A 26856-nucleotide genomic window follows, 5' to 3' on the forward strand; every position below is an offset into this window, starting at 1 on the left:
CCTATGTTTTTTCAGTGAATTTCTGAGGTTTTAGTAATTCGATTTTCTAACTATAATGGTCCTGTGATCTTTTTTTTTAATGAATATATATAAATATATATAAAATATATATGAAATTGGACTGTTGGTTGACTGGGGTGTGATCCCTTGTCAAGCAGCCACCAGAGTCCTTGTCAGGGTAATGCACAGACAACATTAACCTGTTCTCAACCTTCTGTTAGCTTGGCCTAGAACAGCCATGCCTAGCTATCAGGCAATGTGTAAGGTATTTTCGCAACACATTAAACAATAAAGCAGTGAAGACACCACAAAAAAAATAATCCCACACCAGAGTAGAAACAGAGAACCCAATTTAATAAATAAACCAAGACCCAAAAAAACAAAAATACAATCAATAGAACCAGCGATATGGATTTTTTAAGGTTTTAGTGAAAGTAGCATCCAAAAGCACAAAGCGGTAACTGTGGCTATCTGGTCGCGCCCAGGTACAAAGTCACAAGTACAAGCCGACTGCGATGGAGCATGGGCCAGCTACAAGGAACCAGTTAGGCCCCCTGAACAAATTATCTTAAAATGCCGTTCGCGGAGTGTTGCGAGGATCCACAATAAAGATGCTTTGCACAGCCGAAGGGATGCATCGGTTCCGAGATGTGGCGAGGTTGTGGCGCAAGATCCTGCACTGTCATCAAGGTTCCTGTCAGCAAGAGCTTGTGATAAGAAGTCTGCTGACCAGGGTGTGGCGTAAAGCCAAGCGATGCGTCTGTTCCGAGGACTGCAGTGGCAATGTGGGTCTTTCCGACGGGTCCAAACCTCTCAGTGGTGACGATGTGTCAGTTTTGCTCGCAGTTGTGCCGCACAGCAGAGGAAATGCGTTGTTTTGCTAGTTCTGCAGAGGCTGGCAAGCACCTTAGGCACACTTCTAAGGGTCCAGGACTTGGGTGGCAGGTAGACTCACAGATGGCAGAGTGCAGGAACAGGTGCAAGGTTGTTGGAAGTCTGCTGTGTCCCTGAGGATTTAGATCAGGAGGCCAGACAACTTGCTCTGGGTTCTGCGTTCAAGAGATGCAGGTAAAGTCCTTCTGAGCCAGGCAAGAGGGCAGCATGTAGTATGGCAACACAGCAGGGCTGCAGTTCCTTGAGAACAGCTGTCCAACAGAGTGGCAGTCCTTTCAGCAGCATAGAAGCCCTTCTTCTTGGCAGACTATCCATAGTTTCAGAAGTGTAATGAAGTGGTGGTGTCTGAGGTCTCATATTTATTCCATGGTTTCCTCATTCTGGAGGGTAGGAGAAGCTTCTAAAGACTGTCTTTGAAGTGTATGAAATTCTCTACCTCCGCTACCCTGGCTCCAATCTGGCTGAAGTGACAATGCAGGGTTGAGAGGCCCTTTGTGTGAAGAAAGGAGACAGCCTATTCAAGTGTACGTGGGGCTGTGCCCAGCTCCTCCCTCCCATCCCGTCATCCTGCCGTTGATGGCCCATCTAGTCACATCTAAGCTTCCATGGTGCATGACTGTTTAGGAGAAATACTCAAAGCCCAACCGTCACCCACACTCTGCAATGTGACCCAAAGACATGCTGCAGGCACCAAATAGCTAAGACGAAAAATGCCAACATTCTAAATGTGACATTTTCAGAATAGTAATTTAAAATCCAACTTCACTATAAAATAGGATTTTAAAATACATTTTCAAACATGAACTGGTTATCCCTTACCATTTGGAAATTGCACTTCAAAAATGTAATAAGCCTTCTCCAATGTTATCCTATAATTAGGCCTTCAGTACCGCAACGTGTAAAGCATAAAAGTACATGCTCTACTTTTTAAATACATTGCACCCTGCCCTCTGGTCTGTCCAGGACCTACGCTAAGGGTGATTTATGTGTATTAAAAAGGGAAATTTGGGGCTGGTAAAAGGTTATTTTGTCAGGTCAAAATGGCAGTTTAACACTGGACCCACAGGCTATGCAATGGCAGTCCTGAGACATGTTTAAAGGGCTGCTTAGGTGGGTGGCACAAGCAGTGCTGCAGACCCACTAGTAGCATGTCATTTACAGGCCCTGGTCACATGTAGTGCCACCATACTAGGGACTTACAAGAAAATTAAATATGGCAATTGGGTATAAGCCGATTCTACCATGTTTTAAGGAGGGAGCACAAGCGTTTTAGCACTGGTAGCAGTAGTCTAAGGCTGGTTAAAACAAATTCAATAGATATTGGAGGAGTGAAGGCAAAACGTTTAGGGGTGACCCTGCAGAGAGGGCCAGGTCCAAGACACAGACCACACATACACTCAGTCATTAAAGCATTTCAAGCAGATGATGGATTAAACATTAATAAGGCCTGTAAAAGCTATAGTGTCTTCACAGTGTTTCAATCCCTTTCGCACTCTTCATACAACTTTCTTCTTCAGTCTCTTTGTTAGATATTTACACCTTTTTTTCAATATCTTTCTGCAACACTCAGTCTGCATATCTTAACCTCTGCATGTACTTCATTGCAACTCCTTCACTTTGCTTCCCCCACACAACGCACCCACTCACCTGTAAGAACTGCATTTTGTTTGTCTTTCACCCTGTCAGTATTTCAACAGCTGTGTACCTCCTTCACACCTGCCCATTTCTCTGTGCGCTTTGCAGAGAGGCCAAAGATTGGTAGAGCATGTATTCTGAACAAATTAAAATACTCTCTGATGGGTACTGTGAGAAATTCGCTCTGCCTTTGGCCTGAATTCCATAGCTCTCAATCGTGGAACTTTATAAACACCCACCCACCAACCAAAATTCACAGCTAAGTAGAGGCAGCTCCTTTCACAGTACACGAGTGATACCTTGCACGAAAAAACTTCAAAAACACATCTTCGATAAAGCGAGAATTGCTAGGGAATGCAAGGAAAGTTAAATGGTAAATTGTGGAGGAGCAACACCCATGGCTGAGAGGGTAGCGTCAGTTTTCCCTGTTGCAACTATTGCCCAGGGGTGGGGACAATTTGAGGGGTAGTGGGAGGGCTATTACGAAGGGACACCGGCCCCGCCTGTCACTCCCCCCCTCCCCCCCCCCCCCCCCCCACACCCCCCAACCCTGTTTGATTTGAAAGAAAACGCTGAAGCTCTGGTACACGTTATCCATGTGTTCAGCCAATTTTCAGAAAACATGTACCCACAGAGTCCTCATTAACAACAGCTGTCTTTAAAGACCGCGAACACAGAATTCATGTAGGCTCCTTCAATAAATATTGATTCTGTGTTCAATACCGCACCGTTTTGCGGATTATGAGGCTTCTTCGGGGGCAAAGCGCACTATATTTGAAACACGACCTGATATGTTGTCCTTTTGTGACCTGTTTTTCTCTTTTCAGCAGCCATATTGTTTGACAGAAGCAAATATAAAAAGATAACGATGTTTTGCAGCAGGGAGTAGAACAAAACTAATTGCAGACAGTCCATAAAGCCCTTTGTTAATTTTCCTCGCCCCCATGTAGCAGCATTCAGTGCTTGACACAGTGAAATGTACAACAACAATCGCTGACAAACAACTAAATGTTTTTTTATACAGTTTCTAGCATATTCTCTCCACTCCTGCCAAAGAGAGCACCTTTTACGCATTCGACGCAATTGTTTTGGAGATAAGGATTTAAGCCTCAAGCTGTCGCGCTCAAAGCGCGGATCCCAGGCCGACAGTATCCATTGTGATTGGATAAGAAGCCCATAATAGGGCCAAGAACATCAAGCACGCGCCGTTGCTGTGCCCGGCATACTGTGCGCAGCAGCTCCTATCTGGGGGGAGGGGGGAGGGGAGAGAACTAACAACATCTCTCCAGAGATCAGTGGTATCAGGAGGGTTCGTACCTCGAAAATGTGCAGCAATGCACACACAATTCGGTGGTTGTTGTACTTGAAAGACAGACGAATATAGTTTGATTTACCAGGATTAGGAAAGTGAGATAACCCGAATATTCATTGCTTCGGACTCATATAGAACTGCCAGCTCTGGGTGCAAGTACTAAATTGTTAAATGAAACATTGTCTTAGGTGAGAAAATAATGGTTCCGGGAGCTGGGCATCTGTTCTGAGACATCGAGGTCACGGGTTCATCAACTGGCAAGGCCGACTGAGCCTTTCATCTATCTGAGGTCGATATAATGACACTTTTAATTGGGTAATTATATCACTTGTTATTTCAAGCACCCACGAAAGGTTCAGTTTATAACATGAATTTTATACATTATTGTCATGATTAAAAATGGCCTCAATAGTGGGTTTAATCTTTATGTAGCAGACATTCTTGCTGTTAAATAGCGTCATCTCATAAACTATTTTGAAGTGCACAAGTCATTAACGACATCTGGGTGAATCTCTAATGATCATAATATTTATTTATCAGAAACATGAATGGTCCAGCCTTTTGAAAACAGTCCAGCACCTGATTATTTCTCTAGGCTTCTGACATCCAGGGCAAAGAGATGCTAAACTATAAAGTTGGTGGCAAACTCTGCCTCCGGCCATATGTGCACCTCCCCTACCCAATCTGGCGTGTCAGTGCAAAACTGAAGGCAAGCAGCGTAGATGAGCAGGACCATACCCAAAGCCAATTGTCACGTCCGCCAAAAAAAAAATAATCCGTCTCCACATTGCATCATGTGAGTGAGCATGACCACCAATCAATCCACTTCCAAGGAAGTATGACGAAGTTCCTAAAAGATTCTTTCTAAAACTGGGACAAATAGCACATTTGTACCACACTGTTAGATATATAGATTTAAAAGCCGTCGGATTTACAAGCAGTTCTAAGCGATAACTAATGCAATATTCCAAACCGCTAGGGTCTTCCAGAGTACTCAGAATGCTAGTCTTGGATTGCCCAAAACAATTTTCCCTCTTTTCAATCCATAATCATTTTGAAACAGAACACCTGAGCTGGACGACTCAATCTACTGCCACATTTAGTGTACATTTGTCAAATTATGCCAACGTTATTACCAAAGGTGCCATTCCTAAGTAAAGTATAGCTATACTACGACTTGAGAATCACGATTGCCAAATGTATACAGCTCAGATTCATGTTAAATTTCAAGCACATCTCTCAAGGGGAGCAAAGTAATAGGCCTTTTTGCTTCCATAAGGAGTATTGACTGCTTACAGACATTAGGCATTTGTTGTGGCTTCCTGTAAATCCATTCAGTGTTTCTTGAAATACCTGATTTTCTTAAAGACCGCATGCAGTATTATAATAGCTGCACTTTTGTACACGGATATGGAAATTAATTTGTGATTTATTCGCATGCACAGATCTGTGGAAGATACTTGAATAAAATATTTTTTAAAAACCAAATTTGATAGATCTAGGTACAATTTTCTCTCATCACCCTTTTCAGTATCTGTAGATATAAGTGGTCCGATTGGCTTAGTTTCACAGAAAAAAATATTTGCATAAAAAAAAAAAGTACTTTATTCGGTTAAAAAGTCAATAACCATAAAAGCGACAAACAAATAAAATTCATTTACAGTGATTGATAAAACAGCTTTTTGTGTAAGGAGAATTTGTCACAGTTTTTGTTTTCGTAATATATACAATTTAAATTTCATCCATACAGATTGATTTACGGAATTTAAAAACATGTTTAAAAAACTCTAATAATGATGCAACAGTAAAAACAGTGTCCATTTTTTGCAGTTCTAAAAATGCTAGGCGACATCTATTTAAATTCATCTCTTTTAGAATAGGGACAATAAATTTCCTACGAGGCAAAGTATAACATTTACAGAAGAATAAAACGTGGATATCAGATTGCACGGATAATTCATCACGAGGGCACAGAGACAGTTCATTTGACCAAGAGTTCATTTCAGGAAGGTCAGTAACCTAAAAACAATATTAAATCTGAAACGTGTGAGAAGAAATCTATCATAATTAGACATAGGGAGGCTTAAGTATGGCTGTAATTTATCTCCGGTTAGAATCAACTGGTGTGAGGAAACCGTCTTTTTCTTAGTTTCTTCTAACAGTCTTTTTTTCCCTCAGGTACTCCATACACAACTTTTTCAGTAGTTTTCTAGAAATATATACCATTGTAGATGGATCATCGTAATATTGTAAGCGGTCGATTTCCGTCAGAAACATTCTGACGTAATTTAACCACTTGAGACCATTTACATTTTCAAGTTTTAACACGTCCTGGAGTATGGCTCGGTTTAGTACACACACATTTGTAGTCCATACCCTGTGCCACAGGAGAATGGGCTGGGTTCTAATTGTATCTGAGATATACGGCTGCCCCAGCTCCGCGTGGTAAATAACATTTGCAGTACTTTCCGGTATGGACAGGATATGCCGCAAAAACTTGTTTTAAACTATTTGGATTGATTTTATATTAGAATACCCCCAGAGCCCTGCTCCATACAAAGCCACCGATACACACGGTGCATTATAAATAGTTAAAATTTCCCTTATCGGTTTTTCCCCAGTTTTTTAATAAAACTCTTTACGGCCATTGTTGTCTTTGAGAACAAGAGCGTTCTTGTCTTCACCGCACTTGTCCAAGAACCAGTCTCGTGAAACAGGATTCCTTAAATAAGGGAAGGTGGATGTTTTTTCTAAGGAAGCGTTATTTATATCCATCGTTTTCATTTGCTTCTTTGTACGTGTCCCACAGTTCATGGAAAAAGTCTTGCTGCAGTTAATTTTTAAGTCCAAACTGAGCATAAACCTGTTAAAGGATATTATCAGTTTTTGCAGTGCCATGGTGGTACCAGCCATTAACACAGCGTCGTCCACATACAAGACTGCAGGGATAGATCTTTTTCCAACCATAGGCATATCCCTGCACTCTTGAAGCAGACGAGGCTCCAGGCCGTTTATGTAGATCAAGAATAAAAAGGGCGCCAAAACGCACCCCTGGCGTACACCACGCCCTATCCCAAATGACCTACTACATTACCCCCCTTTTCCATAGCGAACAGTAGCAGTGGCCCCTGAAAACAATGCCCTCAGGAAGCGAATGATTGACTCTTCCACGCCCAGCCTTAGCATCAGATCTCATAGTTTATTATAATGAGACACAAAATCGAAAGCCGATGTAAGATCGACAAACGTGAAATATAAACGCTCCCTTTTTATCGTTATATATTTCTGCTGGACAATACATAAATTTAGGCCCTGCTCAATTGTGCCTATGCCCTTTTGGAAACCAAATTGTAGGTCGCTTATTACCCCATTCTCCTCTGCCCAGTTTTGTAGTTTAGCTAAAATGACTTTACCAAGGATCTTTATAGATGAATCAAGAAGGGATATTGGCCTATAACAAGCACAGTTTTGTCTATCTCCCTTCTTGTAGATAGGAACAATGATTGATGTAAACCATGATGGACTCAGTCCCCTTGCTAAGGCTGCGTTAAAGAGCTGTACAAGCATTGGGCCCCAGATTTCGCTGTTAGCTTTATACAGATCTGCCGGAATCCCATCTGGGCCAGCCGCCTTTCCCCCCTTTGTGGCTTCCAGACTCGTTAAGACTTCGGGTAGGGTTACCACCAACTTTTGTGCCTCAGCCCCTTTCTCATGTATTAAGTTAAGTCCTGTATCAGTAGTTTCCTCTAAGGACATGTAAAGAGTGGAGAAATGTGCAACCCAATCATCTTCGTTAATCGCAATTTCCATGCGAGCTTTAGTGTTATCATAGAGGAGCGGGGCATTTACCACCCTCCAAAAAGCAGATGTATCTTTAGATTGTGAGGCTGCACATAATTCTTCCCAAGCCACCCTTTTTAAGGCATTCTTCCTATTTGTCAATGCCCGATTATAACATTTCCTTAGGTTTCTTATTTGAGAAGTGTCCCGGGGTACCTGGTGGATTGCATGTTTAAGATCTGTAAGGGCCTTGGTGCATGTCTTATCAAACCATCTTGTACTATTCTTCGGCCCATTCCTTAACTCCACCCTCAGATTCTCCTTAATAGTAGATGCAATGATGTTAAAGTGCTCTATTATGCATTCACTCTTAGAGTCTTCATCCAGGCAAATTTTAAAACTATCGGGACAGGTATTTACCAGTTTTACTAGGAATTCCTCCGGGACCACCTTGCTCCACTTGAGTGTATACCCGTTTTGCCTCCCTAACGCCACGTCTGGGGCAGCCTGCGTTGGGGACTTATCATTTTGCCGTGCCACGAAAGGGTTCTCAATCTCAAGTATTTGTGGTAAATGGTCACTCATTGGTGAGTCAAGTATCTTGAAGCTACCTATCCTATGACCTTAACCATTTGAGCAGAGGCTAAAGTCAATAGTGGTAGATGCTCCCCTGCCAATAAATGTTGGCGTAAATGGTGTTGGTCGATGTGCCATTTCATTTGCGTATCCCAAATCATAATTAAATAGTAACTCATTTAACAGATCCCCGGTTTGAGTATGATTAAAATGTGTAAGATTAATGTCCTGCTCTAACATTAAACCACAAATGCCTTTTTGGCCCTTTTTGCATAGTGGACAGTTAAAAATCCCCCCCCCCATAGAATCATTACTTCCTTCTCCTTGCTGTCTATTTCACTTTGTAGATCATTACCTAACATTTTCAAAATATCCCAAATCGCATTACCTGGGATATTATTATAAAAATTTATGATGATGATACTCACTCCCCTTTTAGTGTCTATCACTAATTTATGGTAAAAACTGCATTTAGAGTAAAAACGTACCTTCTCATAGGCTAAACAGTTTGAGAGATACGTAGTTAGGCCCCCCTTGGGTCTCCCATAGGCTCCTCCTACTGCCGGCGTACAGTATGTTTTATAGCCGTTTAGATGTATGGGATCTATGGCCCAAGTTTCTTGAAGGGCCAAGATGTCCAGGCCATTTGTAACAGTTTCCCAGGAAGGATTTGTGGTTTTCTGTTTTAAGCCTGCCACATTCCAAAACATCAAGGTGCACATATCTTTATTTTGGTCCACAACTGTCTCATCCATACTAACAGTTCCCATTTTCCTTCCCATGTTTTACAGATATTATTTTTCTATGGGTTTTAGTAACTACGGCGGTTCATTTACTGTTGTTCCTGGTGTCTACTCCCTTTTTACAAATATTATTCTCCACCCCCAAGTTATTTGTCAGATTTTTAGTTTCATTGCCATTTAGTACCCTTTTATTGCTTGCCCTTCTTACACTCATATCAAGCATTTCCGGTGGTACGCTACTATCCGTTGGGTTGATGGAAATGGATAGAAAAGGGGAGGACTGTGGGGCCTCTTCATGCACTGGATGTCAATCCACAGCCTCTAGTTCACTAAACCGGTTGTAACAGGGGATGATGGGTGGGACGTACTGTGGTCCCAACCATTCTCCATAATGCTGTTGGTCACCATGATGTATTCTCCCAGCCCTTCGCTGTATTAGAGTCCAACCATCTTCTGCCCCCCCCTCCCCAGCCATTTTGGTTAGAATCTCTATACATTTCGAGCCCCAACCCTCCCCTGGCGTAGTTGGTGCCCCTCATCCAACTCCATCTGTTATCTGGTTGCTGTACTGGCATATAGAAATAGGAGAGTGCTCTGGTCGCGATTGTTGCTCCATTTTTTCTAGGTGCCCCCAGACAGATATGTTCCACTGTTCGTGGGTCTTCGAAAGTTACGACCACGCAATCTCCTTGAGTCCTCTTTCTATTATATCCCACCCATGGAACCCTCTGTACCATTAAGATGTTACTGGTTACTGTTGGTGGAAGAGGGTGATTAGAGTTTAACCAGTGGAGCACCTTATTTTTAAGTGCCCAAAAGGGTTCCGTGACTTGAGGAGCCAATTCTGGGACCCCAGTCAAGATTACCACGTAGGGGCATGCTTCTGGTGGTAGGTTGATGCTTCTGCGCTTTTCGGTCCTATCTTGATGGACTTTATCCCGGCTATGAGTGGGTACATTGAGGATAACTGGTTTATTTGTCCTAGCCTCAGTGGCCGGAGTGGATTTGACACAACTTTTACTTGTTTCGGTGCGAGTGGGGTTTGGCAATGGGGTTTTCTGAGCTACTTTTTTACCTTCAGTTAGTCATTTATTAAGTGTTTGGGGTTTGTTAGCAGGTAAAGTTATGTGGGCTACTTTTTTAGCCTGGGTAGTATGCAGAGCTTTTATATCCTTATGAAGCTCATTGAGTTGGGTTTCTATCACCAAAAGCTTCTCTTCTAGGGGAGTGAGTAAGGATTTAATTAGTGTCTTCAATGTAGTAATTAGAAGATCTTCCCTTTCTACACTGATACCTGTACTATTGGCTGTGGTATTTGCTGTAGTGCTGTTAGTGAAAATGTCAGCTAAAGTGTCATCTAAGATGGAGTCATCTGGAATAGTCATAGGCATGGTTCTAGAACCAACCTCTTCTTTCACTGACTCCTCCCCAGGAATTTCCCTCGCTGCTTCTTTACTAGTATCGTCTCTAATTTCACTCACAGTTACTGATTTTGCCTTCTTGTTAATAGTTTTATTGTTTTTAGTACGCTTATTTATTGGAATTGCCCCCTCTCTTTTCCCTCTCATCTGATAGTTGCTACTTTCATCCCGGGTATCTATTTGTGTAGCAGTCAAGATGTTTCCCGATGGTGCCAGATCCTGAGAGTCATGAGAGATAAAATCTTGAAGAGCGGGCTGGGTGCAAGTAATATCATGAACCTCCACGTGTGTCTGCAAAGAGGTGGAATTACTTAAGACGTTTTCCGGACTTCGAACCACGGCAATGTGGCCCATAGACGACCTCTTAGCAAACGCTAGATCTTGAGATAACCTTCTCTCCATAAGCACAATTCCTTAATCTATCAATGAGGGGGGGTTGGGGTGTTCCCGGTTCTGTTCTAAAAGTTGGCCGCTCCTACAATTTGAACCATCTCCAAGAGGGCTCCCCACTGGGGCGGGCGACCCTCGGCAGCACCAACTGTGTCACAGCAAGAGAAGGGCGTCCATTCAAGATGAAGGCCGGACAGGTATGAAGGAGCAAGAGTACAATGATGGGGAGATCAATGGGGTGATCAACGGGGTGGCCGCCCACGGGGGCTTCGTCCAGCTCAAGGGCTACACAACAAATGGATCGCCGTTAGTGTCACACCACATATAAAGGCTCCTATGTAGCCACCACTCAACCGGTGTCGGGGGTCACCACAACGGCCAGCCGGTAGGTCGCGAGTACACGAGTTATCCCTCAATGTTCAAAAAGGGGGTCCGTCACCACCAGGACCTCGCACTCAGGCCTCACTTGCAAAGTTCAGGCGCTCACTGTAGCACTTCTCCTATCTGCTATGCACCGTATTCTGCCAGGAGGACCCAGTCACTCCGACCCAGCACGCCGTGGGCCATCAATCGCTCCCTCAGCTCCGGGCCTTCTCCCACTGGTCATGCTATTCCCCGCAGGTCTCCAGCTCACAGCATTACGGGTCGGGGAGCCGCCGCATTCAGGTCGGGGCAGAATTACAAGGTGCCACCCACGGCCAATATTCAGGGGGGGTGGTGTCACACTCCCCCTCACCCGAAACCCACCACCTCGTCTTTAATCGTTTGCCCTACGCCCCAGGATATTTACTGTGTGCGGGGCTCACCCGTCTCAGGACTGGAAGCGGGCGCCATGAATCATATTGGCCTCGAGGCCCGTCGCAATCAGGGTGCAGCCCCTCACAGAGTTGCCTCGGCACACTTTCAATCCTGCGGCAGTGTTTTTTCAGGATCTTGGCTTCAGTCGGAGCTCCTCAGTCATCGGGCACGACGGAGCGACCGTACACTGATATCTCTCGCGGTCGCTTCCGTCTGGTCTGTCCGCTTCTCCCTGCACTTCCGCTTCTGCTCTAGCACCCGGCTTGCAATCGCGGGGCGCCGCAGCAGGCCTCGTTCCACAGCCGCCTCATCTCAGTCCACCTCCGAGTATTTCTGCCCGTCGGCCCACCCCCAGGTCATCCGCACCACTCCTGACACCTGTAATCGAATCTGGGCTCCCTCGGAGGCCCAGGATCAGGATCTATTCCCCGGGTGAATCCGGAGCTCTATTGGCAGCCGACCGCCATCATGGCTGGCTAGCCACGCCCCCCCATCTGTCATGATACTCTTCTCGGCGGGAGAAGTAAAAAGAATCAAACTCGCGGACGCATGAACATGCCTCAATGTGTTGGAAAATCATAGCATGCTACACGCATTTACTCTAAAAACTCCTCATACTTTATCTATTTGTTTTTATCTTATCGAGAAATGGTGACAATTATTTCTCGCCTGGCCTCAAATTGGTATTGACAAGCCACTGATTCATTCTTTCATGTGTCTATTTCCACCTATCACTTACACATGTCAGTATAATATAAAGAAATACTCCTATAAGCAATCCTACCAACACCTATCCATTAAAACACATTGTATATTGTATAGCCACAAACAATAATATATTGCAAAGCACTCATTGTTTTATTTTGCTCAGCATTACCATAATGCTTTATGACAGGCATCCAACAATGCATAATCAGTACCCTATTTTAATAATCTATCCCACTCTTCTCTCGTATTTAGGCCTTGTCGAATCGTATTAAAAATGGATATATACCATTGTTCTCTTGCTTTTCGTTTTTCTTCCAGATTGCCTCCTCTCTTGTTCATGTCCACCGTTTCAAGTATGAACCAAACAAAATCCACTTCTGTATGGCCACAATCACTGAAATGTGCAACCAAAGGGACATTGAGTTTTTTTGTCCTAATGGCTGATTTATGTTCAGCTAAGCGAACTCTTAATTCGCGGCCGGTTTCGCCTATATAAATCAGGCAGCAAGGACAACACAGTAAATAGATTACATTCTTACTGCGGCAATTATTGAGGGTGTGAGCTCTGATTGTCCTGCCATTATGTGCCATTTCTTTAGCTACCAAACATTGTTTGCACATTTGACAATTACTGCACCGCACATTACCAGTAGCAGTCGTGTTATCCAGTGTTCTTTGAGAAACTGGGCAATGATCTGAAATCCTTGTGCAATGACAATGTTAAAGATAGGATGTTAATACTAGCTGGTGATTTTAACTGTGCGCTGTGCTCCCATGAGATGAGGATGGTAAAATCTGTGGCTTCAACTGTGAAGAAGGTATAAGCAATGCTCACTTTTGCCATTCTAGAACAGGGGAATTGTCTAATGAAATGGTCTTCTCCCTGGACTTGGGTTCTGCGAATAAATTATGTGCCAGACCCATTACAATGCCTCAGACGTTTAATGGTAGAGGCCTATGCTCAACAATAGATTACATACAAGTGTCAAATACCTATGCAGCTAAGCTGCTTTCTTTTACAGTGGATGAGAATTCATTGAGTGACCACTTCCCTTTCTGCCTATCGGTCTCTCTTTTTCCAACAAGTAAATTGGGAATGGTTGATCGGGTCGACCAGGTATTAGCAAATGTGAAAATTGACACACTACAGTGATCTATGGTGGACCCTGTAGTAATCACAAAACAACTGGTAAATAAATGTAGACTAGCTTTTGACACTTGCTTTAGTGAGTCAGCTACCTCCAACAGCATCTATCCTCTTTTCAAGAAACAGCTGGTGCAGTAAGGGAAGCACTGCATGCTCAAAATCGAAAAAAGATCGGGCCCCAGGGATGGTTCGACACAAAGTGCACACAAGCGTACTCAACCTTGAAGTACAAGTCACATAGACTACTAAGGTACCCTATTAACGTCAGGCAGGCAAGAAGGGGCTACAGGGCCTCTCTCATAGAAAGAAAAAACGCCCTAAGGAAAGAAGCTTGGGAATCTCTCCACACAGCTTCCCAACTGAAGGATAGTGCTGCCTTTTGTAAAGCAGTCAAAGCACCATTTTTATCACCCGGAGGGGGTCCCTCAATAGAAATTGCCATACCCGAGGATCAGTGGATCAAACATTTCTCGTTGGTGTATAATGGGCAGGGAAACCCTAATATCCAACTTAGCAACTCTCAAGAGGAAACCACTGATAGCCTGGACCTCCAGTCTACCCTGAGGGAAGCAAACAAAGCACTTTTAGTAAGCTGAGGAGGCAAGGCCCCAGGGCCAGACGGGGTTCCAGTTGACATGTTTAAGTAAATACCAATCTGTGGAGACCAATAATTACTTGGGTAATAAATGCTAGCTACCAGGCCTCTTTTCCGCCGACCTGGGTGGGATCCATTATTGTCCCAATTTTTAAAAAAGGGGATCGTCAGGATCCAGGCTGCTACAGGGCCATTTTCTTACTGGTTTCTTTGGCGAAAGTTGTTGGGTGAATTATTCTGGAACAATTGTATGATTGGGCCGAGGATAGCCAGATCATATCCGACATACAATATGGTTTTCGGGCAGGGCTAGAGACAATAGAGTAGAGCTTAAATGTAGCCATCTTCGTGGGGAAGTACACAAGGGTGAAGAAGGGCAGAGTGTTCCTAGCCTTCATGGACCTCACTGCGGCCTTTGCCTCCGTGAGGCACGAAAAACAATGGGAGGTCCTTGTTACCCCCGCCGACGCCAGACCACACGACGGACCTACGACGCCGCCACCCTCCACGCACTCAACGACGGCTGGTACCCCGCCTGCTACCAAGCCACCCCAAAACGCACCCACGGACCCTTCGCCTGCCAAGCCTGCCGATTCACCTGCCTCCGGTCCGGCACCACACCCGCCAAGCCGATCACCAGCAGCAACCACCTCAAGTGCATCCTGCTCAACACCCGCTCCATCCACAGACACGCCGTGGAACTCTGGAACCTGCTTGACACAACATCACCAGACGTCGCCTTCCTCACGGAAACCTGGATGAACGCCTCCTCAGCGCCGGACATCGCCATTGCCATCCCGGACGGATACAAGATCACCCGGAGGGACCGCGTCAACCAGACGGGAGGAGGCATCGCCATCATACCCAAGAACACCATCCGCATCATGACCAACTCGGACAACACCCTCACCGCCGCCAAACACCTCCACTTCCAGATACACACCGACCCCAAGACGACCCTCAGAGGCACCCTCATCTACAGACCCCCGGGACCACGCACACAATTCAGCGAAAACATCACAGACTTCTACAGCCCGCAAGCCCTCGCCTCCTCTGACTACTTCCTCCTAGGGGACCTCAACTTCCACCTGGAGAACAACAACGACAGCAACACCACTGCCCTGCTGGAGAACCTCGCCAACCTCGGACTCAAGCAACTGGTGAACACCCCCACCCACTACGCCGACCACACGCTTGACCCAGTCTTCTCCTCCAGCAAATACATCTCCTTCAGCCACTCCACCGGACTTTATTGGACTGACCACAGCTGCGTCCACTTCAGCTTCAGAAGGACCACGACCACCACCACCCGCAACAGGCTCCTCGCAGGAGCTGGAACAAGATCACCGCCGACCAGCTCACTACCTCCCTCAGCCAGAACCTGCCCGCCAGCACAACGGACCCCAACGAAGCAGCCAGCAACCTCACACAGTGTATCACCAACATCGCAGATGACCTCGCACCACTGAAGACCCCTCCCAGCAGACCCGGTAGCAAGAAAGCCTCTTGTTTCACCGACAAACCTAAGAACTCCAAGAAGAACTGCCGCACCCTCGAGACAGCCTGGCGCAACAACCAGACCACAGACAACATGACTGCCCTCAAGCACGCCACCCGCAAACACCACCAGCTGATCCGCACCAAGAAGACAGCATTCAAAGAACGACTGAACAACAATGCCTACAACAGCAAGGAACTCTTGAGCATCGTGAAAAGAGCTCTCCAACCCCAGCGCCGTAAACAATAATATCACTCCCTCGCAAGACCTCTGCGACTCACTCGCCTCGTTCTTGCACAGCAAGATTGCCGACATACACAACAGCTTCGGCACACAGACCATGCACCCAACCTCTGAACCAACGCCCCCCACCACCACTCTCCGCGCCTGGACCCTGGTCAGCACCAATGACACCACCCGCACGATGAACACCATCCACTCCGGATCACCAACCGACCCCTGCCCCACCACGTCTTCAACAAGGCCGACTCCATCATTGCACCCCAACTCCGGGACATCATCAACGCCTCCTTCAACACCGCCACCTTCCCGGAGAGATGGAAGCACGCCGGGCTCAGCGCCCTCCTGAAGAAACCAACAGCGGACCCCACCAACCTCAAAAACTTCCGCCCCATTTCGCTCCTCCCTTTCCCGGCAAAAGTCATCGAGAAGACCGTCAACAGACAGCTCGCCGCCTTCCTCGAGACGAACGGATCCCTCGACCACTCGCAGTCCGGTTTCTGAGCCAACCACAGCACCGAGACCGCCCTCATCGCAGCCACTGACGACATCAGATCCCTGCTCGACAAACAGCAGCCCTCATCCTCCTGGACCTCTCCGCAGCGTTTGACACTGTCTGTCACTGCACCCTAGTGCAGCGCCTCAGCAACATCGGAATCCAATACAGGGCACTGGAGTGGATCATCTCGTTCCTCACCGGAAGAACCCAGAGAGTCCGCCTCCCCCCATTCAGATCCGAGGCCTCCGAAGTCACCTGCGGCGTACCACAAGGATCATTACTCAGCCCAACCCTCCTCAACGTCTACATGAGCCCCCTCGCAGCCATTGCACGCCAACACAACCTCAACATCATCTCCTACGCCGACAACACCCAGCTGATCCTCTCCCTCACCAACGACCCCGCCACCGCCAGAACCAGCCTACACGAAGGAAGACGTTGCAGAGTGGATGAAGAACAGCCGCCTGAAACTGAACTCAGACAAGATGGAAGTCCTCCTCCTGGGATCATCACCCTCGGCCTGGGACGACTCCTGGTGGCCCCCTGCCCTGGGCACCACTCCCAAGCCAACTGACCACGCACGTAACCTGGGCTTTATCCTGGACTCCTCCCTCTCGATGACCAGACAAGTCAACGCCGTATCATCATCGTGCTTCAACACCCTGCGCATGCTCCGTAAGATCTTCCGGTGGATCCCCACCGAAACCAGGAAGACGGTCACCCAGGCACTCGTCACCAGCCGACCACTGGTGACGAGCGACCACTGTGCCTGCTCCTGTGGCCTGGTCGCCCCCACGCTCCTCCTGCTGCCATCTCCTTTGCCTGCCTCCTGCCTCCTGCCCGGCGACCCAGCCGCCGCTGAGCCGCCTGCCCGCACCAGAGCACCAGAGTTTCCCGCCGCTGCCTCCCTGCGGCCCCGCCCCCGACAGCCCATTCGCCGACTCGCCGCGACCCTCCTCCCGGCTGCCCTCTTAAGGGAGCCGCGTCCACCCCTCGGGAGCGACCACTGTGCCTGCTCCTGTGGCCTGGTCGCCCCCACGCTCCTCCTGCTGCCATCTCCTTTGCCTGCCTCCTGCCTGGGCGACCCAGCCGCCACTGAGCCGCCCGCCCGCACCAGAGCACCAGAGTTTCCCGCCGCTGCCTCCCTGCGGCCCCGCCCCCCGACAGCCCATTTGCCGACCCGCCGCCGACCCTCCTCCCGGCTGCCCTCTTAAGGGAGCCGCGTCCACCCCTCGGGAGCGACCACTGTGCCTGCTCCTGTGGCCGGGTCGCCCCCACGCTCCTCCTTCTGCCATCTCCTTTGCCTGCCTCCTGCCCGGGCGACCCAGCCGCCGCTGAGCCGCCCGCCCGCACCAGAGCACCAGAGTTTCCCGCCGCTGCCTCCCTGCGCCCCCGCCCCCGACAGCCCATTCGCTGACCCGCCGCCGACCCTCCTCCTGGCTGCCCTCTTATGTCACCCCGCGCACGCGCAGCGCCTGGACCGCGCTCAGCGCCAGTACCCCTGGCCCCCGCCGCCGATGCAAGACTACCCGACAGACCTACGACGCCGCCACTCTCAACGCACTCAATGCCGGCCGGAACCCTGCCTGCTACCGAGCAATCACGAGACACACCCACAGACCCTTCGCCTGCCAAGCCTGCCGATTCACCTGCCACCGGACCTGCATCACCCCCGCCAAGTCGAGCACCAGCAGCAACCACCTGAAGTGCATCCTGTTCAACACCCGCTCCGTCCACAGACACGCCGTGGAACTCTGGGACCTGCTCAACGCGACAGCACCGGACGTCGCCTTCCTCACCGAAACCTGGATGAACGCCTCCTCAGCGCCCGACATCGCCATAGCCATCCCGGACGGATACAAGATCACCCGGGAGGACCGCGTCAACCAGACGGGAGAAGGCATCGCCATCATACACAAGAACACCATCCGCACCTCGACTAACTCCGACGAAACCTTCACAGCCGCCGAACACCCGCACTTCCAGATACACACTGACCCCAAGACCACCCTCCGAGGCACCCTCATCTACCGACCACCGGGACCACACACACAATTCAGCGAAGACATCGCAGACTTCATCAGCCCGCACGCCCTTCCCTCCTCCGACTACATGCTCCTAGGGGACCTCAACTTCCACCTGGAGAACAACAACAACAGAAACACCACCGCCCTGCTGAACAACTGCGCCAACCTCGGAATCAAGCAACTGGTGAACACCCCCACCCACTACGCCGGCCACACGCTTGACCCCGTCTTCTCATCCAGCAAGCACATCTCCTTCAGCCACGCCAGCGGACTCCACTGGACCGACCACAGCTGCGTCCACTTCAGCTTCAGAAGAACTACGACCCACCACCACCCGCACCACCACCCGCAACAGGTTCCCCGCCGAAGCTGGAGCAAGATCACCGCCGAACAGCTCACCGCTTCCTTCAACCAGAACACTCCCACCAGCACAACGGACCCCATCGAAGCAGCCAGCAACCTCACCAAGTGGCTGACCGCCAGCGCCGATGGCCTCGCACCTCTAAAGAACCCTCCCAGCAGCAGCAGACCCGGCAGCAAGAAAACCCCCTGGTTAACCGACGAACTCAAGGAATCCAAGAAGAACTGCCGCACCCTCGAGAAAGCCTGGCGGCTCGACCAGACCACAGACAACAGGACCGCCCTTAAGCACGCCACCCGCAAACACCATCAGCTGATCCACGCCACCAAGAAGACGGCACTCAAAGAACGACTGGACAACAACGCCCACTACAGCAAGGAGCTCTTCAGCATCGTCAAAGAGTTCTCCAACCCCAGCGCCGGAAACAATGACATCACTCCCTCGCAAGACCTCTGCAACTCACTCGCCTCGTTCTTCCACCGCAAGATCGCCGACATACACAACAGCTTCGACGCACAGACCACGCACCCTACCACCGAACCAACGCCCGCCACCACCACCCTCTGCAACTGGACCCCGATCAGCACCGAAGACACCACCCGCACAATGAACTCCATCCACTCCGGATCACCAACCGACCCATGCCCACACCACGTCTTCAACAAAGCCGACGCCATCATCGCACCCCCATCTCCGAGACATCATCAACTCCTCCTTCGACACCGTCACCTTCCCGGAGAGCTGGAAGCACGCCGAGCTGACCGCCCTCCTGAAGAAACCAACAGCGGACCCCCCCGACATCAAGAACTACCGTCCCATCTCGCTCCTTCCTTTTCCGGCCAAAGTCATCGAGAAGACCGTCAACAGACAGCTTGCCGCCTTCCTCGAGACGAACGGATCCCTCGACCCCTCGCAGTCCGGGTTCCGGGCCAACCACAGCACCAAGACCGCCCTAATCGCAGCCACCGACGACATCAGAACCCTGATGGACAACGGGGAAACAGCGGCCCTCATCCTCCTGGACCTCTCTGCGGCGTTCGACACTGTCTGCCACCGCACCCTAGTGAAGCGCCTCAGCAACATCGGAATCAGAGAGAAAGCACTGGAGTGGATTATCTCGTTCATCGCCAGAAGAACCCAGAGAGTCCGCCTCCCTCCGTTCAGATCCGAGGACACCGAAGTCATCTGCAGCGTACCACAAGGATCTTCACTCAGTCCAACCCTCTTCAACATCTACATGAACCCCCTCGCAGCCATTGCACGCCAACACAACCTCAACATCATCTCCTATGCCGACGACACCCAGCTGATCCTCTCCCTCACCAACGACCCCACCACCACCAGAGCCAACCTACACGAAGGGATGAAAGACGTCGCCGACTGGATGAGGAACAGCCGCCTTAAACTGAACTCAGACAAGACGTAAGTACTCATCCTGGGATCATCACCCTCAGCCTGGGACGGCTCCCAAACCAACAGACCACGCGCGCAACCTTGGCTTCATCCTGGACTCCTCCCTGTTGATGACCAGACAAGTCAACGCCATCTCATCTTCATGCTTCAACACCCTGCGCATGCTCCGCAAGATCTTCAGATGGATCCCCAGTGAAACCAGGAAGACCGTCACCCAGGCACTCGTCACCAGCCGACTGGACTACGGGAACACCCTCTACTCCGGAACCACAGCCAAACTTCAAAAAAGACTCCAACGCATCCAGAATGCCTCCGCACGACTCATCCTGGACATCCCCCGACACTGCCACATCACCGGACACCTGAGAGACCTGCACTGGCTCCCCGTCAGCAAGAGAATCACATTCAGACTCCTCACCCACACACACAAGGCTCTCCACGACCTAGGCCCCAAGTACCTCAACGACCGCCTGACCTTCTACACTCCCACCCGCCAGCTACGATTGACCAGCCACGCCCTCGCCGCCGTTCCACGCATCCGCAGAGCCACCACAGGAGGAAGATCCTTCTCCTACCTGGCAGCCAAGACATGGAACTCCCTCCCCACCCACCTTCGGTTAACCCAGGACCATCTCTCCTTCAGGAAGCAACTCAAGACCTGGCTTTTCGAGCAGTAAGTACCCCTCACCCCCAGCGCCTTGAGACCCCTCCAGGTGAGTAGCGCGCTATACAAATGTCATGATTGATTGATTGATTGATTACCGCGAGGGTTGATCCTAACATCATTTTTTTCCATAAACGGCTCTATAGTGGTACGAAGGGACAAGTGCGTTATGGCCTGGATGGTAAACGTACTGATTTCTTTCCTATCAGGAGGGGGATTAGGCAAGGTTGTGTCCTAGCCCCCTTCTTTTTTAACCTCTATATTAACCGATTGGTGCAGGCATTGCTCAAGGATAGTCAAGACTTTCCACAAGTAGGTGGATGTCCTATACCTGCTCACCTCTATGCGGACGACGCAGTGCTGACGTCATGCACCCAGATTGGTCTTCAGAAGGTTTTAAACAGTTTTTTTTTACTTAATGAAGGATCTTGGCCTTAGCATCAATACGACCAAGACCTTCACAATGAGATGTGGTGGTGGGAACAAAATGTCTTGGGACATATTTGTGGACAGGCAAAAAATAGCCAATACCAAGAGTTTTTCATATCTTGGTATTTTATTCAGTCAGAATGATCTATGGTCCCAAGCTGTCTATACAAAAAAGCTGGTGCTCACTAGGGCTACCACTGCGCTGGTCACTTAAAAAAAAAAACTGGGAAGGAAACCTCCAGGTGAGCTTATTGAAATTTAGAAAGCTAAATGTATCTCTACTGCAATGTATGGAGCGGGGGTCTGGGGCTTTACAGACATGCTGCATCCGATACAATTAGTGAAAGCTGCTTTCCTAAGGTATATTTTGTCAGTTCCAGCCAGTACCTCTTCATATACTTGCCATGCTGAGCTGGGTCTCCCATATATTTCTGACCTCGTAAAATTGGAACCTATTCTTCTTTGGCAAAGGATTTGGTCAAAAGAACAAACTGAGTTAAACAGGGAGCGTTTACAGGATAGCTTGAACCTGGAAGGAGCCCGAAAAAATTCCATGGCTTAGGTATGTGCATAATTTCATGAGAGATCTCGGAAATCCAAGCACTACCCAGCTGATTACTAGAAAGAATCTAAAAAAGGGAGGCCTTCAGTTATTGGATATGCTAAGACTGTCTGGGGAGACTTTAACGCCCAGGGTTCAACAGCATTAGGTGGTTTTAGCTATATTTAGTATTTGTCCTTGGTTGATATGATCGGCTGCTACTGACCAGGTTTAGACTGGGGATTGTTCATAGATTTGCTTCTTTCCCAAAAATGAATGACTAGACTCGAGAATTATAACCATGTCCTTGTGATAATCACTCGGCCTAATCAACTATTCATCTTGTTTTATTTTGTAAATCTTAGATGGAGTTAAGGAAAGTGTGGTTGATTCCACTTTTAAAAGCTATGGTGTTAAGGCGGTGTCGCCCGGCACTAATTAAACTCCAGTTTTTAGAAAATGAGCACATAGCCTGGAGAATATCTATGTTCTTGACGAAACTGCTTTATCAAAGGAAGAGCATGGTGGTTTAACGAGCGAGATTGTTTGGGCACATTGTATTTACATTTTTTTGACATTATCTGATTTTAAATACCTTGAATTTTACCTCAAATGTTAAGAAGTATTTTTCTTCTTCTTGTATATTAATTTTTGTGTTAACTTTGGTAAAAGAATCATGTGTTTTATGTGCTTTTATGATTGTTAAAAAGGCAATTGAATACAGCTTTCCTTGACTTGACTTATTGAGTGTGACTTTTTGTATTTAATCAACATGTGTATATTAAATGTTGGCAATTTATCTCAGACTTGATTCCACCGATGTTGTCTCTACAGATGTGAAATCGAGGAAACCTTAGAGAGGCTAAAGAAGTTAGAGCGTGATCTTAGCTTTAAGGAGCAGGAGCTGAAGGAACGGGAAAGGCGGCTGAAGATGTGGGAGCAGAAGCTGACCGAACAGTCCCACACTCCTGTGAGTATGTCTGCCGCCCTTCGGCTCTCTGCCTCCCCTTAGAATGGGCAGTTTGCATTCATAATGATGCACTGAAGCATGGGAGCATGTGTCATAACCTTAACATGATGCGTTCATTCCCACTCACAGGCACATCATGCATTTAAACACCTGTACTAATCCGGCACCTCAGTGCATCTACTCACACCACTTATCATTTGTCTGAAAAAACATTTTTGGTTTCCACAAACAGGTTTGTGTGTTTCTGTGGGACATTTTTGGTTTCCGCAAACAGGTTTGTGTGTTTCTGTGTGAAGCCCTCTTGTCAGTGAGGAGAAGCTCAGGCCTCTCACAGTCATTCATTGTGACGTTGAGGTTGTGATAGGGCGCGAGCTGACTTCATGTCAAAGGGATTCTATGTTTCAGGTTTGGACTTTTTGTTTTTTTAAAGATAGATGATTCCAATACGTGCATTAGTACATTTGGTTCAAATGAAACGAAGTAAGACTTCCACTAGCAGAATGCATCGTGTAGTTATCACAGAACTAACTTAAGACAAAATCCTAAACTTACTACCATTTTCGTATTCAAGGAAGGCACTTACTCATTTGGGTATTCACAGAAGACACTTACTCATTTTGGTATTCACAGGAGTTAGGAGTCCTAACTTTAGGACTCCTAAATGCCTTCTGTGAATACCGAAAGTCCTATAGTTAGGATTTTTCTCAGTTTAGGAGTAGTAAAGTTAGGACTCCTAACTTTAGGACTCCTAAATGCCTTCTGTGAATACCGAAAGTCTTATAATTAGGATTTTTCTCAGTTTAGTAGTAGTAAAGTTGAGAAAAATCCTAATTTTAAGACTTTCAATATTCACAGAAGGCATTTAGGAGTCCTAAAGTTAGGAGTCCTACCTTTACTACTACTAAATTGAGACAACTCCTAATTTTAGGACTTTCGGTATTCACAGAAGGCATTTAGGAGTCCTAAAATTAGGAGTCCTAACTTTACTACTACTAAATTGAGAAAAATCCTAACTTTAAGACTTTTCGGTATTCACAGAAGGCATTTAAGAGTCCTAAAGTTAGGACTCCTAACTTCTGTGAATACCGAAATGAGTAAGTGCCTTCTGTAAATCCCAAAATGAGTAAGTGTCTTCTGTGAATACCAAAATGTTAGTAAGTTTAGGATTTTTCTTAAGTTAGTTCTGTGAATCGGGCCATCTTTGAGGGACACATTCTAACAAACAACCCATTCCACAGCATGTATGTGTAAACCTTTAACAATCCTCATCAGTGTGTACTTTTACGTTTCATCACTTGTACGTTTTGGGTAGCTTAGCCTTTATTTGTCCAACAAAATAAACACGAAAATGATATTCTACATTAGTGTTCGATGCCACACAGTTCCCTTAGTCAGAGGACGAGGAGAGATCAGGGTATCAAAAAGGGTGACATTATTCCCTCTTTATTTGTTTGTGTCAGTCAAATAATAGCTGCCACTACCTACAAATAAGTACAAAAAAATTAAAAGAAAGCGCCAATTGACTTTTGAGACTACGCAAGTCTCTAGTCAACAGTAATACATAGTGAAGGAATGAGTATGACATTAAAAATATTACTACTTGTTTCATTTATGTTCTTTTGATGGTAATTTATAAGATATCCATACCTGAAGAATACATATTTTTTTTGTGTACTTCTATGGAAAAAGCAACTATCTTGACATCTTCGAGGTCACCTTATTGGTATGAATGCTACGTAAAAGATGGTATGCCTGCTTGCAGTATTAATGTCTGCACCCGTCTGATTGTAAGTCAGGGTACATCTGTCAGCTGTTAATCAACAGACATAGATCAACTACTGCCGCAGAAACGTCTTGGGATGTGACACTGAACCGAGGCAGATGGGGAAATAGCAGCATCTCTTTCTATGAAGAAAGAGGGTACAAGTCCAGATTCAGCGCCTCTGATGGGAGAAACTCAAGCCAGAGATAATCATTCTGGGTCACGTGATGCTGGGTCTGCATCACGTGACAGCTTCCCTGATACCCCACGCCACTGATATAGCAAGAATATATGAAAGAGAATCAGAATCACAAAAACATTGATAAATAATTGTACAATAAACTTTATTCTGAAAGAAATAAAACATTGAGTTAAGAGAAATTAAAGTGGACTAAACAGACCTTTGATGGTGTTAATTTTGCCTTTTAAGATGGAAAAAGTAAATGTATTGCACAAGAAGATAAAATAACTACCTTCTTTTGTGTGAAATCGGAGGGCCTTCCAGCAAGCTGCTCCTGCACCAGCTGCCTCATGAAGGTTTACATGTCATTTGAGCTTTGGCTTATGTTGCAGGAGCATGCAGAGGAGAACTTGCTCACTTACATATCCACTGGGCCTACTACTTATTATCGGCCACATGATGTGGTTTTACCAGGTACAGACCTGTTCTCCTTTCTTCCAGCAAGGGACGGCAGTATCACTGTTCTTGATCAATGGATTGCTAGTAAAGGTACTGGTTTTCTGTAAGAAGGCCCACATTCCTTCTTATCCGCGATCTTTTCTCTGACTAGATGCCCAATCCAGACAGGCCTTGCTGTGACATGTGGATTTTCTTCAGTGGTCGTTGGCTTTTGTATTGTGTTGCTCAGACTTCTTCTTGTTTTGTTTAAGTCCTGTAAAACATCCAAACAGTCTTTGATATCAAAGGGTTTTTGTTCCACCACTGAAGTTTGACGATCAAGATCCTGGATGATCATTCTAGTCCCAAATAGTAATTCATATGAAGTGATTCCACCCAGAGAAGAATTTCTTGGCAGATTATTAAGACAACGTTGGACACTTATTAGATGTTTGACCCACCCGTCATCCGAACCTAATACCCTAGCTGTTATAGATTGCTTTATGTCACGCTTTTTTCTTTCCACTACCGCATTTCCCTCAGGATGGAATGGACTTGAATACCGCAATGCAACGCCCAAATTAGCCATGGCCTCTTTGTAAGCTCCAGAGCTAAACGCAGGACCCTGGTCGGAATGCAGCGTGCCGATTGCGTATGTGCCGATAAAGACTCGCAAATCTTTTATAACAGTTCGGGCGCCAGCCGAGCGCTGAGGCCACATCCAAATGAATCAAGTCATAATAGTTGTGGGACCGCATTCGTCCATGGTGACGTCTAATGCTGTCTAACAATGGTGTCTGAAATGGGCTGGCTACACTGTAGTCAGGTATCTGGTGGTTTTCAAAGCTATGATCTCTGTAATAGACATCGCAATTAGTTCCGAATTTGTAAACTTGGACGCTCATTCCCGGCCACCACTACATCTCTTCTAATTCTATTAGAGATTTTAAGATCCCTTGATGTGTTAGACACTCTCCCATATGTGCTTCGTGAACCAAAGCACCTCTCCGGTTCCTGTTTGGAATTACTATATCCCCCACTCCAGGGATTCGAGCAAAAGGAACGGACTTTGCATCAATTTCATATGTATATCCGAGTAGATAATTTAGAGGTAACGCTGCATAGCTGCCTTTCATTGAGGCATTGACCGCTAGCATTGTTTCACCGTCTATTTTTGTTTTTGAACGAGTGATTGCAGCTACGGAAGCCGTTTGCACAGCTGCCGTCGCGGCTTCATCAGCCAATGAATTCCCTGCAACATGAACGCCATCTCGCTGATGACACAGTGTATGGATCACGTGAGTCTTTTGTAGTTCTTTCTGTAATAGAACTACCTGTTCCCAAAGTATTTTATGCTTGATTGTGCCACCTCTTGCATCTTTGAAATGGTTTTGAACCCAGTTCTGCAGATATTCAGTGCAAGACTGGACGCAGTAATACGAGTCGTACACTATGAGTGTGGGGAATTCGCGATCTGTATTTTCAAGTGCTATCTTGAAAGCCTGTAGTTCAGCTCTCTGAGCTGTACAGTCTCTGAGTGATTGAGTTTTAGTGACCATTGGTCTAAATTTACCTTTGCGCGAGCGACCTTTAACAATCGCGCATGCAGCACTATAAGCTGGTTTACCCCCAATTGCGGGCTGTGCTGATCCGTCTGTATAAATTATACAACCGTAATGTTCTAGAGGCAGAATCTCGGTTGGCAGAGGGCATTCGTGTTCGTATTGTAGAAGTTCTTGTGTCTTTAAGTAGGGGTCAAAAACGTATTCAACGTCTGTTGCAGCAAGAGAATTAGCCCATTGTATCCATCTCGAATTTAAAGCCTTGGCATTTG

General features: G+C 47.1%; 1 protein-coding gene across 2 annotated transcripts in view; it reads left to right on the plus strand.

Annotated features, from left to right (window-relative positions):
- The window catches only part of MAP3K20 (mitogen-activated protein kinase kinase kinase 20), a 1049056-nt gene that overhangs the window by 717474 nt on the left and 304726 nt on the right, over window positions 1–26856 (plus strand). For both annotated transcript variants that reach the window (XM_086956144.1, XM_086956145.1), the window contains exon 11: window positions 22506–22641. In XM_086956144.1, the coding sequence (XP_086812270.1) occupies window positions 22506–22641 (136 nt within the window). The remainder of the gene's footprint in view (window positions 1–22505; window positions 22642–26856) is intronic.

Source organism: Lissotriton vulgaris, chromosome 2_1 (assembly GCF_964263255.1).
Source record: "Lissotriton vulgaris chromosome 2_1, aLisVul1.2, whole genome shotgun sequence".
Classification (NCBI taxonomy): Eukaryota; Metazoa; Chordata; class Amphibia; order Caudata; family Salamandridae; genus Lissotriton; species Lissotriton vulgaris.